Below are 16,823 nucleotides of genomic sequence, written 5' to 3' on the forward strand. Positions count from 1 at the left end.
TCACATGATTAAAATTAAGGTGCTTGGCAACCAACATGTATTCACAACAGTTGCAATATCCGAGTCATGTGATCACCATTGGTGACCTTCCCAGCAGGCTTGCAACATGCGAAGTCAATGCGGGAAAATGGATTTGCTTAATGACCACGATTCATTTAACAGCTGAAATGATTTGCTTAGCAACCATGATAAAAAAAAATTGTAATACTGGGCGTGACTCACTTAACAAATCGCTTACTTGGCAATGGAAATTCTGGTCCCAGTTACGGTCATAAGTCAAGGATTTCCCATACTCTCAAATGTACAGATTACGGAGTTTCCCCCCAATGTTTTGAACAAACATGCAAATATAAGTGCATAAAGTAGAGTATTAAGACATAGGACAGCACTGAAGAAGAAGAAGCTTTCATATGAATGAGAACCTTCCATGCATTGGAGTAAATGAGAACCTCCCTACATGAATGAAAGGAAAGGAAATAAACTGGGGAAAATTAAAAGTACTTGTTACAAGGACTACGTACATGTTACATGGAAACCTTTACATGTTACATTTTGAAGTCTTTCTGTGTCCTCTGCAATGTGATCTGTCCTTCACCCATGATACGACAATATTTATTTGCCTCTCTCTGCAGACATTTGGTTTCCCTTGGAGTGGACCAAGAAATAGACAGTGAGATGATATTCTGTCATGAGCTAAATCCCACTAGAGGTTATGTTAGATCAGAGGAAGCCATGCCATTCTCTGTTTCTCCAGAAATTTCTTCCCAATGTGAGATATTCAAGTTCCATTAATTTCAACAAGACTTTAGAAGAAATAAGTTTTGTTGCCTAAGGCTTCAGGTAATCCAGAGATCTGAATGATAAGGGAGAATTCTCATCTGACTGACAGTCTTCTCTAAGTTCAGAGTTAGTCACATGCAACCATTAGACTTGCATAAGGGATATTTATCCTGCAGGGAGAGAACACTCTAGCAAGCTGGGACCTCAGGCACTAGACTTCTTCCAAAAGTTCAGAAAATTGGAATTCTTTCCTTCTCCCATTGGTTTTTCTATATTATTTTAGACCTGTACAAAGCAATCATCCAAGATGAACATGTACTTTTTATATGTAATAGCCACAGATATGCACTATGCCTGAAAAACTGTTTTGAATTTCTGTACCTGGCTAATACAATACATTCGGGGTTGAAAATCGTTTTCCAATGTGGCAAAAAAATAATAATATTGAGAGATAGGAGGTGATAAGTTTTAGCCAACATTTCCATTAATCTCAATGGTTTGTGGGCTGGTGGTCCAAGACAGAAAAACAGAAATGTCCCCAGCACAACATGTGAAATGTGTCATTAAGCAAAGCATTAATGACAGCAGCTTCTTTGTTCCTGCAGCCACCATCGAAGATAGAGCAAAGGAAATGGAGGAGCTGCAGTTATGCATGTGCATAAAGTCCTTGTTTTTCTCACCAGGCACTGCAGAATAGCAATTGTCCATTCACAGCACATAGCAAATAGTCTGCATTTTGGAGCTAATATTTTGCCATTTCTAAACTAGTCCTTATGAATTCAAGCGCGGATAACTGTTTCTCCCCCAAGGAAGCCTTCAAAGCGCATTCTTAGGATGAACCTCGGCAATGCTTCTGTTCTCCCCCCACTCCCCACTCCTCGGTTACAGAAGCAACTTGAGTCTGAAAACAAGGTACCTTTAAAAAAATAAGCATTTCCCCCCCCCCAAACGCGCGCACACGTTATTCAATTCTTGCAGACGTTATACCTGCAATCTTTTAATTAAAACGCGCGCGCACACACAAGTCCGCCACTGGCTACTGGGGCGAGATTTTAAACACGCGTCTCTCCGTGCGAGTCGCTCTTCCAAATGCACGCTGGGCGCCCGGAACAATGTGGGCTCTGTTTGCAACCATGGCTCGGGTTCCTGCGGCACACGCAGGTCATTTCAATGCTGCCACAGTCGTCCAAGTTAAGGCTACAGACTGCCCTTTGATGATGGCCAGTCCTGAGAGGCGCTGCCTCACTTTCTTCTCCGGGCTCTCTTCTCTCGCTTGTCCCCCCCTCCCACGCCGCCAGCCAGCTCTCCAAGCTATGAACGCCGAGGTGAAATATTAACAGGACCGCCGGCCGCCTTCCTCGGGGAAGTGTAAAGAACACTCGGGCGTTTGTAACTTTCCCCCCTCCCCTTGAAAACCAAAACCACAAGAACCCCGATGCTGGAGACGCAACCCCCTACGCGATTCTTCCGAATTAAGAAGCGACTCGTCGCGTCCAAGCCCTATAGGGACTTTCCACTTCAAGCGTTACTGAAGGAAGCTGGCCGGTGAAGGGTGGGGGTGGGGGAGGAGAAGGGGAGCACCCTCCTTGGGTTTTTCTCATGCATTCGTGCAAGTTTCCAGGGTTCCTCGCTTCTGGTTACTGGCACGGATGTTGACAGGAAAGGAAGGAAGGAAGACAGGGATGGGAGGGAGGGAGGGAAAAGGGGAGGAAGGAAGAAGGGCAGGAGGGAAGGAAGAAAGAAGGGGAGGAAGGAAGGAAGGAAGGAGAAGGGGAGGGAGGGAGGGAGGAGAAGGGAAGGAAGGAAGGAGAAGGAAGGAAGGGAAGGAAGGAAAAGGGCAGGAAGGAAGGAAGGAAGGAGAAGGGGAAGAAGGAAGGAAGGAGAAGGGAAGGAAAGAAGGAAGAAGGGCGGGGAGGAGGGAGGGAGGGAGAAGGGGAGGAAGAAAGGAAGGAGAAGGGCGGGAAGGGGGGAGGGAGGGAGGGAGAAGGGGAGGAAGGAAGGAGAAGGGGAGGAAGGAAGGGAGGAGGGAGGGAGAAGGGGAGGAAGGAAGACAGGAAGGAAGAAAGGAAGGCTGTTTCACAGCACAGCCCGCCAAGTGTTTTCTTCCAAATGCCTTTGTAAGTTCGTTCAATTAACTTTGCGCAACTGCAGTCTCAAACCCCCTCCCCGGCCGCCCCCGAAAGCGAGTCCAACCGTGCCGCCTCCTCGGCTCGCCGGTACGTACCTCAACCATTAAACAAGACATTTAACCATAGTGGCAGTTCGGTGACCTCTGAATGCCGCGAAAACTGGAAGCGGCGCAGCTCGTTCATGAAGCCTCGACCTGCACGATCCCGAAGCTCGCATCCAGTCTCAGGCAGAGCATTCGGGGAGACGCGCCAAGGGACGGCGGAAGGTGCGCATTGGCCCGGAGAAGGGCAGGAGGGAAGGAAGAAAGAAGGGGAGGAAGGAAGGAAGGAAGGAGAAGGGAGGAGGGAGGGAGGAGAAGGGAAGGAAGGAAGGAGAAGGAAGGAAGGGAAGGAAGGAAAAGGGCAGGAAGGAAGGAAGGAAGGAGAAGGGGAAGAAGGAAGGAAGGAGAAGGGAAGGAAAGAAGGAAGAAGGGCGGGAAGGGGAGGAGGAGGGAGGAGGAGGAGAAGGAAGGAAGAAGGGCGGGAAGGGGAGGAGGGAGGAGAAGGGAGGAAGGAAGGAGAAGGAGGAAGGAAGGGAGGAGGGAGGGAGAAGGGGAGGAAGGAAGACAGGAAGGAAGAAAGGAAGGCTGTTTCACAGCACAGCCCGCCAAGTGTTTTCTTCCAAATGCCTTTGTAAGTTCGTTCAATTAACTTTGCGCAACTGCAGTCTCAAACCCCCTCCCCGGCCGCCCCCCCCCCCGAAAGCGAGTCCAACCGTGCCGCCTCCTCGGCTCGCCGGTACGTACCTCAACCATTAAACAAGACATTTAACCATAGTGGCAGTTCGGTGACCTCTGAATGCCGCGAAAACTGGAAGCGGCGCAGCTCGTTCATGAAGCCTCGACCTGCACGATCCCGAAGCTCGCATCCAGTCTCAGGCAGAGCATTCGGGGAGACGCGCCAAGGGACGGCGGAAGGTGCGCATTGGCCCGGAGAAGGGCAGGAGGGAGGAGGAAAAAGTGCCCGAGCGGGACGCACGCGGAACAGCAGCCGGAGCTTCGAGAGCCAGACTTCCCGGCCGGGCGAGAGCTGGAGAAGAGCTCCGCGGGGCTTGGCGCAGTCTCGGGCTGGTTGAGCGGCGAAGGCCGAGCCGTGCCTGGCTGGGAGGTGCTGTCAACTGCCACAGGCACAGCGCGGCCGGCCAATCAGCGGCAGCGAAGCCTCCTCTGTTTATGTTTCCTCGTTGGAAGAGTGACGTCAAAGGGCTTTAGTTTTTCCTCTGCATGTGCTATTAATTTTAAAGGACTACTATGGGAAGAATGCGGCGGCCGTGATTTCGGCAGGCGAGCTACCATTCTACCCTAGATAGAAACTCGAGCCTTCGTTATTATTATTATTATTTATGTCGTTATCGTCATCATCATCATCGTCGCCCCAAAGGTGCTTTTTCAAGAGGCAACTGGACTTTCAGGTTTTTCTTTGAAGGCGTTTGTCAGCCTTCTTATCTGAAACTGAAGACGCTTCTTGGATGAGAAGCAAAACGTCTTCAAAGAAAAACCAGAAAGTCCAGTTGCCTCTTGAAAAAGCACCTTTGGGACAACCAGGACCTGGATAACTGAGAATTTCCATGGACAACATCATCATCATCATCATCATCATCTATTGCTGTTGCATAGATCAGGGGTCTCCAACTTTGGCAACTTTAAGCCTGGAGGACTTCAACTCCCAGAATTCCCCATTCTGGGAGTTGAAATCCTCCAGGCTTAAAGTTGCCAAGATTGGAGACCCCTGGCATAGACCGAAGTTGCTAGGACCAGGATGGTTGTTGCAGAGGCTCAATCAAAATTCGAAAGGAGTTTCAGGGGTAAATCAGGATCTGTTCTCATTGGTTCTATCTCAAATCCGTCTGGATTACTGCAATGCTCTCTACATGGGGCTCCCCTTGAGGGGCATCCGGAGGCTCCAGTTAGTCCAGAATGCGGCTGCGCGGGTGATAGAGGGAGCCCCTTGTGGCTCCCGCGTGACACCTATCCTGCGCAGACTGCACTGGCTACCTGTGGCCATCCGGGTGCGCTTCAAGGTGTTGGTGACAATCTTTAAAGCGTTCCATGGCATAGGGCCGGGTTATTTACGGGACCGCCTACTGCTACCGAATACCTCTCACCGACCCGTGCGCTCTCACAGAGAGGGACTCCTCAGGGTGCCGTCAGCTAGGCAGTGTCGTCTGGCGACACCCAGGGGAAGGGCCTTCTCTGTGGGGGCTCCCACCCTCTGGAACGAACTCCCTCCAGGACTTCGTCAACTTCCGGACCTCCGAACCTTTCGTCGCGAGCTTAAAACACACTTATTCATCTGCGCGGGACTGGATTAGATTTTAAATTTACTGGTTTTAAATGGGTTTTTATTATTTATACTGTTTTTTTAATAATTCGGCTATAGAATAAGTTTTTTAATTGTCATTTTAGTTTGTATTTATATGTATTTTTAATTGCCTGTGAACCGCCCTGAGTCCCTAGGGAGATAGGGTGGTATATAAATATGAAAAATAAAATAAAAAATAAATAAATAACTTGTTCTTTGTACTTCTGCTTCCCAGGTGTTTTTGTGGGATATCAGTCAGTCACTACCTCTTAAAAGTACCTTGAAACAACAGGTTATGTCTTTGTTTATTTATTTAAAGCCTGTTTCGCTTATGTTAGCGTAGAGCACATTGGGTGGTCTCAAAAAGCTAAGTAGAATCAATATTAATTCAATGGAAGACCAGAAAATACGGCAGAATGAGAAGTGGGATCCTAGATCGCAATGCAAATCTTCCTATAGCAAGGCGGAATTTGTCCTTACCAGGATTTGTGGCTTTATTTAGTTAGAAAATGTTTTGTGTTACAAAATGGGAAAGGGGAACTTACTGTTCTTACTGCACTTACTGTTAATAAGACAAAGAAAGTGCTTCGAGAAGAAGAAATGGGGGGGGGAAAACATAATAGGAATGTTAGACAGCAACATGATTATCCCTATTCAGTTCTGATGGCACTATAATCCTTTGCTTGGTGTTATTTTCTTCTGCTTTTGAAGGAGAAGTTATGTTGAATCTGCTTCTTGTTTATCTTCTCACCAAATGTTTAATCCACATTTTAAAACATGACATCTCCACTGATTTCAGCTGAACTCCAGATGACTTCACAAATGCAACTATCCAGTTTTTGCAGCACAATACAGAAATGGATGGTATTGCCTTCTTGGATTTTATCCGATTTCATACATTTCATTTTATTTCTATTCTATAGCCCTAGAATGTTCTCCCCCTTTAGTACTAAACAAGTTCAGTGCAGTCCTAGCTGCTGACGTTTCATGACCCAACTAGATAGCATCATCAGTGTTAGAGAAAGTGGCTTACCCTGTATATGAGTAGCTGTGTAAGAACATTATTCAGACAAACACAAACTCAGTGCAGCAACCATGGAGAAGTAGAAAAAGGAAACAGTCTGCCTATGCAGCATCTTCCAACAAAACAGATATTCAAGCAACTTTATCAGAAGGGACCGGATCATTCAACGTACTACAACACAACCAACATAGGCTGTGGAAAAAGATAATAGCGCCATATCCGAAATACGTATCAGAAACAACCAATAGATTATTGCAAGCACATGGCATCACCATTCCATACTAACCAGCATAGCCCTTCAAAATATTTTAAGTAAAGCAAAACTCATCTACAACATACACGTGGAACCATATCTGTGGGCATGCAAGTGTTACCCTAGCTCAGCTCTAGCGTGCATATGCATACTAGCCAGCTGATTTTCAGGCCTTCCAGGCCCACAGAAGTCGGAAAATGGTCTGTTTCCAGCCTCCGGGGCGGGAAGAGGGAAGGCCGTTTTGCCCTCCCCAGGCTCCAAGAAAACCTCTGGAGACTGGGGAGGGTGAAAAACAGGCCTGTGAGGCCCACCAGTAACCTTTTTACTGTCACGTGCCAAAAGCGGTGGGAGCATGGGGGGGGTTGCACGCACATGCGTGGGGTGTGTGGGGGCATTGAATTATGGGTGTGGCACGCATGCGTGTGACACCCCCCCCCTGTGCTCCCCCAGCTTTTGGCACACGACAGCAAAAAGGTTACCCATCACTGGTCTATAGCAACCACTATGTAGGACAGATAGGCATAAGACTAGCAGAGTGCATCCATGCACATCAGCTAGTAGTCAGAAGATACAATGTAAATCCCTTAATCTTACAACACATGAACATAACATAACATAACATAACATAACATAACATAACATAACATAACATAACATAACATAACATAACATAACATAACAACAGAGTTGGAAGGGACCTTGGAGGCCTTCTAGTCCAACCCCCTGCCCAGGCAGGAACCCTACACCATCTCAGTCAGATGGTTATCCAACATTTTCTTAAAAATTTCCAGTGTTGGAGCATTCACAACTTCTGCAGGCAAGTCGTTCCACTTATTAATTGTTCTAACTGTCAGGAAATTTCTCCTTAGTTCTAAGTTGCTTCTTTCTTTGATCAGTTTCCACCCATTGCTTCTTGTTCTACCCTCAGGTGCTTTGGAGAACAGCCCGACTCCCTCTTCTTTGTGGCAACCCCTGAGATATTGGAACACAGCTATCATGTCTCCCCTAGTCCTTCTTTTTATTAAACTAGACATACCCAGTTCCTGCATATGTTTTAGCCTCCAGTCCTCTAATCATCTTTGTTGCTCTTCTCTGCACTCTTTCTAGAGTCTCAACATCTTTTTTACATTGTGGCGACCAAAACTGGATGCAATATTCCAAGTGTGGCCTTACCAAGGCATTATAAAGTGGCACTAACACTTCACGTGATCTTGATTTTATCCCTCTGTTTATGCAGCCCAGAACTGTGTTGGCTTTTTTAGCAGCTGCTGCACACTGCTGGCTCATATCTAAATGGTTATCCATTAGGACTCCAAGATCCCTCTCACAGGTACTACTATTGAGGTTTTCGAGCATTTCATCAGCCGAGGGCCCAAGGTAGGGGTGGGGGGGTGGCGGTTGTCATTAAGGAAGATCTAGAGCCGAGGGAGGCCACTGTTCCTCAGATTGCCGGTTGTGAATCCCTCTATGTGAGGTGGGGCCATAGGAATCAGTTGGGCTTGTTGATCGCGTACCTGGCTCCTTGCTGCGTGACCACAGCCCTGCCCAAGCTGTTGGAGGTGCTTGCCTCCGTGGCGGTTGAGACCCCCACACTTATAGTCATGGGGGATTTCAACTTGCCATCGGCTGGCTTGTTATCGACTGCAGCTCGGGAGTTCCAGGCTTCCATGACGGCCTTGGACCTGATTCGGGTAAATGATGGCCCCACGCACATGGGGGGAGGCATACTGGACCTGATTTATATCTCTGGACAGTGGTTAAATGATTTGGAATTAGATGACTTAGTAACCGAACCGATGTCATGGTCCGATCATTTCCTCCTTCGACTAGACTTCCGAACCGCCATCCACCATCGCAGGGAGACGGAACCTATACGGTGGTTCCGTCCCAGGCGCCTGATGGACCCCGAGAGGTTCCTGACAGAGCTTGGGCCATTCCCTGAGGATCTGGCCCACGGCACGACTGAGGAACTAGTTGCGGCTGGGAGCGGGCCGCGGCTGGGACCTTGGACCGTGTCGTGCCTTTGCGACCTCTGACCCGGCGCAGATCTCGTTTGGCCCCTTGGTTCTCCGAGGGGCTGAGGGAGATGAAACGCCGGAGAAGACGTCTAGAGAGCACCTGGAGGTCCAGCCATTCCGAAGCTGATCGGACACTAGTTAGGTCCTATTCTAGGACCTACCTAGTGGCAATGAGGGAGGCGAGGCGCTCATATACCTCCACCCTCATTGCGTCGGCAGATAACCGCCCGGCCGCCCTGTTTCGGGTGACCCGCTCCCTCCTTCATCAGGAGGTGCGGGATGACCCGTTGCAGGGACGTGCTGAGGAGTTTAGTGGTTATCTATACGATAAAATCGCTCAGCTCCGGGATGGTCTGGACCGAAATTGGGATGATCCAGGCGAGGGAGAGGAGACACGTCTTGTTGAGTCCATTTGGGATGAGTTTGACCCTGTGGCTCCCGAGGACGTGGACAGGTTGTTGGGGAGGCTTCACGCCACTACATGTTTACTGGACCCGTGTCCTTCCTGGCTGGTACTGGCCACTCAGGAGGTGACACGAGGCTGGCTCCAGGAGATTATCAACGCTTCTTTGTTGGAAGGGGTTTTCCCTGCCGCCTTGAAAGAGGCGGTGGTGAGACCCCTCCTCAAGAAGCCCTCCCTGGACCCAGCTATTTTGGGTAATTATCGTCCAGTCTCCAACCTTCGCTTTGTTGCGAAGGTTGTAGAGAGTGCTGTGGCGCGACAGCTACCCCAATACCTGGATGAAGCCGTCTATCTAGACCCGTTCCAGTCCGGTTTCCGACCCGGGTACAGCACGGAGACAGCTTTGGTCGCATTGGTGGATGATCTCTGGAGGGCCAGGGACAGGGGTTATTCCTCTGCCCTGGTCCTATTAGACCTCTCAGCGGCTTTTGATACCATCGACCATGGTATCCTGCTGCGCCGGTTGGGGGGATTGGGAGTGGGAGGCACCGTATATCGGTGGTTCTCCTCCTATCTCTCTGACCGGTCGCAGACAGTGTTGACAGGGGGGCAGAGGTCGACCGCGAGGGACCTCACTTGTGGGGTGCCACAGGGGTCGATTCTCTCGCCCCTTCTGTTCAACATCTATATGAAGCCGTTGGGTGAGATCATCAGTGGCTTTGGGGTGAGATACCAGCTGTACGCTGATGACACCCAGCTGTACTTTTCCACCCCAGGCCACCCCAATGAAGCTGTTGAAGTGCTGTCCCGATGCGTGGAAGCCGTACGGGTCTGGATGGGGAGAAACAGGCTCAAGCTTAATCCCTCCAAGACGGAGTGGCTGTGGATGCCGGCACCCCGATTCAGTCAGCTGCAGCCGCGGCTGACTGTTGGAGGCGAGTTACTGGCCCCAAAGGATAGGGTGCGCAACTTAGGTGTCCTCCTGGATGAACGGCTGTCGTTTGAAGATCATTTGACGGCCGTCTCCAGGGGGGCCTTCCACCAGGTTCGCCTGGTTCGGCAGTTGCGCCCCTTCCTTGATCGGGATGCCTTGTGCACGGTCACTCATGCGCTCGTTACCTCTCGCCTGGATTATTGTAATGCTCTACATGGGGCTCCCCTTGAAGTGCACTCGGAGGCTTCAGTTAGTCCAGAATGCAGCTGCGTGGGTGATAGAGGGAGCTCCGCGTAGCTCCCATATAACACCGCTCCTGCGCAGACTGCACTGGCTGCCTGTGGCCTTTCGAGTGCGCTTTAAGGTGTTGGTTACGACCTTTAAAGCGCTCCATGGCTTAGGGCCTGGGTACTACGGGACCGCCTGCTGTTACCACATGCCTCCCACCGACCCGCACGCCTCACAGAGAGGGACTTCTCAGGGTGCCGTCCGCCAAGCAATGTCGGCTGGCGGCCCCAGGAAGGTCCTTCTGTGGGGGCTCCCACACTCTGGAACGAACTTCCCCCGGGTTTACGCCAAATACCTGACCTTCGGACATTCCGTCGCGAACTGAAGACGCATCTTTTTATTTGCGCGGGGCTGTCTTGAATTTTATCTTTTATCAATTTTTAAACGGGGTTTTTAGTATGGAAATTTTTTAATGTTAGGCTAATTTAAATAAGTTTTTTAAATGGTATTTTAATCTGTATATTGTATTGTTTTATCTTGCCTGTACACCGCCCTGAGTCCTTCGGGAGAAGGGCGGTATAAAAATCAAATAAATAAATAAATAAAATAAACATGAACAATCTAGATTAGCTCCCACACATCTAGATTATAGAGATTTAACACTGTCATATTGCATCTTTAATACCTAACACTGGTTATTGTTTATAACCATACTTATTGTATGGCTATACCTAGCATTCCTGCTAGGATTATTACTAGTTACTAGCTTGTCCTGTATGCAGACCACACAGATTCCTTCTCATTGTTGAGAATTTGCTATGAATTACTGATACCATAAATTGCTGTTTCAACCAAATGAAGGAAACAATGTATTTATAAAACAATTCAATTGCTATAAATCAGAATGCAGGTTTAGAAGTGGGTGTTTTTTAAAGCTGGAACTCTGAGAAGAAACTTTAAAATGTATTCTTGAATTCTTCAGCAAGTTTACTAGCATCGACAGTAAGAAAAACGTGCAGCTATTCTATCTTTCCTTCCTGTACGGGTGACAATTAAAAGGAGAAATGAAATTATGGGAAAATACAAGAGAGTTGGTGGTTTTTTTTAAAAGGATTTCCACATCTGGTTCTCTTAATAAAATTTTATGATGATTAATCCCCTGCTGAGAAGAAACATTTTGCATCAAGAAACGCTGCAACAAATGTTTAAGTGGATTTAAAGTAAAAATGATATTTGGTGATGAGTTTTCACAAATAATAACCCATTTTGTTCACAAAATAAAAGCTGCCTCATTGCTGTCCAAATTCACTCTGGATGGTTGTTTGACTTTCTGGAGCAGACCGGATGGATTTGTTGAGGGAGATGAGAGAGAGAGAAAAATATTATTTTTGCATGAATGAAATCCACTTACATAAAGCTAACTTCTCCTTGAATAACATCTTCTAAGGTAATTCAAACCTACATAGACATATTTTTAAAATAGCATAGAATAAAACATGTTAGTGAGATTTTAAATGTGCATTTGGGAATTACCCTATAATAAGATAACCGGCCTTGATAAATAGTTTTTTTAAAAATTGCATCTTAGCACAAATTAATAGCATTTTTTTAAAAAAAAGAATCTCATATGCTGACAAAAAAATACAGTGACTGACCTTATATAGTGTTGAATTCAATATACAGTGACTTTGTTTTGCTCATGTCTTTGCATAGGTCAAAAGTAGCATTGTTATCAAAACTAGCTTTCCAGTAGCATTTTTCATGTTCCCAAATTCATGTCTCAAGATCTATGAACTCATATGAAAGTCACCATGCGTCTAGAAGTCAACCCACCAATCGTAAACTATGAAAAGGGGGAAACATAACTGATGTATATATGAGTCTCCTTCATATATGACTAACATGGTTGGATTACGGTTTGCATGATATCTGCTGATGATGTTACTTAAACATCGCAATACATCCACCAATATGATAACAGCAAAGAAGATTGCAACAATGTGATTGGGCAAAGGAAGGCTTAGAAAGTATTAGAAAGTCTGATAGCTGCAAACAAGTCTTGGCGGTTAGTGCTCAGAGCCATAATAAATTGTCATAGTAAACAAGCTCTAAGTTGGAAGTAGACAGTGACCTTAGGTTTGTTTTTCAGAAACAAAGGCGATATTTAAAGAAGCTCAGTGAAGTGTTGTGAAGACACTGGAGGGGTGAAGAGGCAAAACAAACTCCCTTGAAACCTTTAGCTTGAAGGAGTTAAGAAACTCCTTACAAAATGTTCTACCAGCTCAGTAAAACCTCATATCACATGGCCTCCCAAGGAAACAGTAAAGCTTCTCAGCTATTGAAATGTTTTTTGGGGGAAAAAGCTTTCAAAATAATGTTCAATCAGCTTTTCAAATTGGAAGCATTATTTCTAATTGGATGTGCCGGATTAAAAAAGGAGCACCTAATGCATCCTGCGGCTGAGTATAATGTTGAAGAAAATTTCTGAAACGGAAAAGAATTCCATAATACGGTAAAAAGATACTTGCTGCTATTAAGAATAATCTGATATAATAACGAAAACACAGCTTCTTTGTACCTAGTATTAATTCAGACACAGCTTTAAGACTTCAGAATTATTATTATTTTGCCTTTGTGAGCATCTTGAGAGTAAGTCGTTCACAGTGGTGAAATCCAATTTTTTTTACTACCAATTCTGTGGGCGTGGCTTTGTGGGTGTGATGTGACTTTGTGGGCGTAGCTTTGTGGGTGTGGCAGTGGAAGGACACTGCAAAATTTCCATTCCTACCCCACTCCAGGGGAAGGATGCTGTAAAATCCCCATTCCCTCCCCACTCCTAGGGGAAGGGTATTGCAAATCTCAATTCCCACCCCAGTCTGGGGCCAGCCAGAGGTGGTATTTGCCAGTTCTCCTGACTACTTAAAATTTATGTTACTGGTTCTGCAAACTGCTCAAAATTTCCACTACTGGTTCTCCAGAACCTGTCAGAACCTGCTGGATTTCACCCCTGGTTGTTCAGCTCCCACATTTAATTTTAGCTGCCTTCCTGAACCAGATGCTTTCCAAATATACCGATCTACATTAGCTTAGGGTAGGGTATCAAACTGGCAGCCCATGGCCCAGATGCATCATGTGCAGGCCACATCCACCATGAAGGAAGGTTGTAATACGTCATGTGACGTCAATGTGATGTGGCAAGTTTGACACCCGTGGCTTAGGGTAATGTATCAATTGGGCTGGATTGTACCATTGATAAGTGCTTCTCCCACCTGAAGGAGATGACAGCTGCTTTAGCCTCCACTACTCTAAGCAGGTATGGAAACTGAGCACACTAGAGATTTCCCATTTGAAGAGGGTATAGAAAAGGGAGATAAGTGTAGGAGATGACCAGGCTGAGCCTGAGGGAGGAGTCAAATACATCATCAGTCATGAGTCCCTTCATGCCAACAGAAGATCTACGTCCAGCCCACCTTGAATTCCTTCTACTCTTATTCCCACTAATTTCCCTTGGCCATTAGTAGTTCAGAGTCTTGTAGAGAGCTTAAGCTCGCAATAAATCTTTGTACTCATTTGAACTGTCTGGATCTGCTGATTTCTTGGCACTTGACAGTAAGCAATCAAAAATCTATCAGGATATATTTGTTGTTGTTTTTTCATAGCATTTTTATCTGAACATTTCAATATTCTAACACGGGAGCCAATACTTATGATGAATCAGTAGGAACTTGAACATCCAGAAATATTATTACACATGTCTTCTTTGCCCAAAAAGATGCTGTTCAGATGTATGTGCTACAACTTCCAGGCCTCCAGAGAAATATGGGGGCTGTAGTCCAACAGTCCAAAAGCTCATTCCTTCCATCTTGTTTTTCAAGTGGGGAAATATTACTGTTTTCCTGAGTCAGCCTCTAACACCATCTGCAAAAGCAAAATTCACTACCATGGTCTGCAAAAGTTGCCCTCTTCTGGCGTACATGGAGTATTGTGGAGCTATTATGGGATATTAATTGGGACTGTGGATGAGAAGAAATCCTGGATCCCAGACATATTTTTGAACAAGGGGTTCAAAGCTGCAGGCTGAAGGCTCTCAGACTGGCTTCTTTAAAGAGGCAAATCTGCATATTGAATACTTCAAATATATGCCTTCTTCTAGATTTTTGCTTCATTTCTCTCAAAAGGCAAAAGGCTGCATTATGGCTGTCATCCTATACTTTGCCTTTCCCAGAAACAATAAGCTGAAGAAACATTAAGTTATATTGCTTCACTTCAGTGATCCACATTTTTTACTACTGGTTCTGTGGGTGTGGCTTGGTGGGCGTTGCAGGGGAAGGATACTTCAAATTCCCCATTCTCTCCCCACTCCTGGGGAAAGGATATTGCAAAGTCTCCATTCCCACCCCACTCTGGGGCCAGCCAGAGGTGGTATTTGCTAGTTCTCCGAACTATTCAAAAATTTCCGCTACCGGTTCTCCAAACTGCTCAAAATTTCCTCTACAGGTTCTTCAGAACCTGCCAGAACCTGCTGGATTTCACCCCTGCTTCACTTCATTTGTACACTTGAAAGGCAGCTGTCTTACCTTATGATAGAGAGTCACATGGAGGATTTCCTAAACCAGCCTTGCCTGAGCCTCCATTTCCTCTCCTCCCATTGTTGGTCTGCTGGTTCTGTCTTTCTGCTGTTATTGGAGAAGGTGCTGATCAACTCCAGATAGCCACAAGGCTTAGTTGTGGTGGCCTTCTAGCCAGAGCTATAAAATATCCTTATCCAGGATGTCCTGGATAAACCTGAAACAATTACCAGTTGGGTAGAACTAAAACTTTTGTTAACTGCAAGGCTTCCCATCACTTCTTGAAAATAGGGTTGTTGTTTTTTAATTCTGTGTAGCAGAAACAGTCCTGTTGGAATCGGAATGAAAGAATTCTAGACAGAGTGCTGGCAAAATGAGAAACATATTTATTATAAAAGCTGAGCTCATAAGCAATGCATTTCATTAAATGCAGGGCTATGCTAAACACGTTTTCACTGGGCTCCTATTATTGGAAATCCTATGACCCTGAATGTGTATTGTTATGCTGCATATGCCTCCCAATTGGTGACATGTTGGCTTGCAAAGACAGATTCTGGATTAGGGATCTTAGCTTGCATACAATAGGGGTTCGGCTGCATTTGTACAATACTGTTTGAATTTTTCCCGAATTGACCAATGTTGTGTCCTTATCATTATCAAGGAATGCTTCATCTGACATGGGGGTATGACTGAGGATGCTAACTAGTCTTACTAAATCCCTGTCTTTCTAAAAAGTATTATCTGAAAGTCTTGATTGACCAAAGGCACAATGGGTGGTAGCACCAATATTTATGTGTTGATATAGTGGTTGTGTGTGTGTGTGATACACTAGTTTTTTTTAACTTTTCATATTTTACGCAAAGAATATTTTTAAATTTTTTTTAGCTTTTAGAAATATGGTTTGTATTTTACCCTTCCTTTGCTGGTCTATGACTGTAATAAAAGATTGGATTGATACAGACCAATTTTTGTGACAATCAAGATGTTGTTTAAGTGGATACTGAGAGCTAAAACAGAATCCTCCAGTGATGAAATAAAGATGATGAGTTTCAGATAACACTGAGATGCTGGATGGTGTAATTTAGAGAATTGTACAGGGTTGAAATGAATGCTATAAATATTTGTATCCAAGGAAAAATGATGGGAAGGAAATCATAAATGTTGTAAGAATATTGTAAAATGATAAAACTGCAGATGCAACCAGTATAACTAAAGGAAATGTTAAAATATGGATAGGGTTTGTTGTGTGACTTACTTAACATGTATAAGAACGCTTTCTAGAAGTCTGATGCTCTGATAAATGTGGTCATTTTTCTCTTTATGAAGACAAAGGTAGCAAGATAAAATGCAAAAAGTACAAAGGAATTAATATAAGAGTGCCAGAGAACTCTTTGGCAGAATACTGATTGAAACTGCACAACCAATGACATTGAGCTTAAACTCAGTGAAGAATGAAATGTAGCTTTATGCCTGTCAGAATGTGTGGAGTCAAGACTGCTTTTTCAGTAGGTCATTAAGAAAAGTATGAATGGGAGCAAGAAAGCTTACTGTGTATTTGCTGAATTAAGGAACATTTATGCTAAGATTAATAAGCTTGATATAGGAAATGTTTCACATGAATTTGGACTTGAAGATTAGACCCTGATGTGATAAGAGTTGTATATGATTGAACAAAGTATTCACAAGAATAAAAGAAATGCTTAGAAAATAGAATAGAATAGAATAGAACAGAATAGAACACAACACAACACAACACAACACAAAACAACAGAATGTGTTTAAGAAGTTTGTCTGTGGTCAAAGAAGAAGAAATCATGCAACAAACGAATGGATCATGAAATGGATGTGGATTGAATACAAAGTGTAAGATCTGAACAAAAGTAGTTTCTTGAGGAACTTTGTTTATGCTATATAAACTCTTCAAGAAGGCGCTGCTGAAGACTGCCTCGGTGAAATGCTCTCTAATGGTTTCTTTATTTTTAATTATTCTCTGCGACTCACTGCGGATTTCTTACTCAAGAGACCATCTGCTAAAAATTAAGCAACGTTTCTTTAAGAAGCAGCTTTCTGTGATGTCACACACCCCCTCTGTACAAACATGGAGGAGATTCTAACACAGGAAGAAGCAATTTCCCTGGAGCCATGG

At 45.2% G+C, this 16,823-nt stretch overlaps 1 protein-coding gene across 6 annotated transcripts in view; it reads right to left on the bottom strand.

Moving 5' to 3' along the window:
* PDE7B (phosphodiesterase 7B) overlaps positions 1-16,823 on the bottom strand; it is a 243,017-nt gene that overhangs the window by 174,555 nt on the left and 51,639 nt on the right. For 4 of the 6 annotated variants that reach the window (XM_058171253.1, XM_058171247.1, XM_058171269.1 and 1 more), the window contains exon 1: positions 3,005-3,190. The exons of the other annotated variants lie outside the window; for them this stretch is intronic. In XM_058171253.1, coding sequence (XP_058027236.1) covers positions 3,005-3,025 — 21 coding nt within the window. In that variant the 5' untranslated portion in view covers positions 3,026-3,190. Of the gene's footprint in view, positions 1-3,004; positions 3,191-16,823 lie in introns of those variants that run through there. 6 annotated transcript variants of the gene reach the window in all.

Source organism: Ahaetulla prasina, chromosome 1 (assembly GCF_028640845.1).
Source record: "Ahaetulla prasina isolate Xishuangbanna chromosome 1, ASM2864084v1, whole genome shotgun sequence".
NCBI classification, from domain to species: domain Eukaryota; kingdom Metazoa; phylum Chordata; class Lepidosauria; order Squamata; family Colubridae; genus Ahaetulla; species Ahaetulla prasina.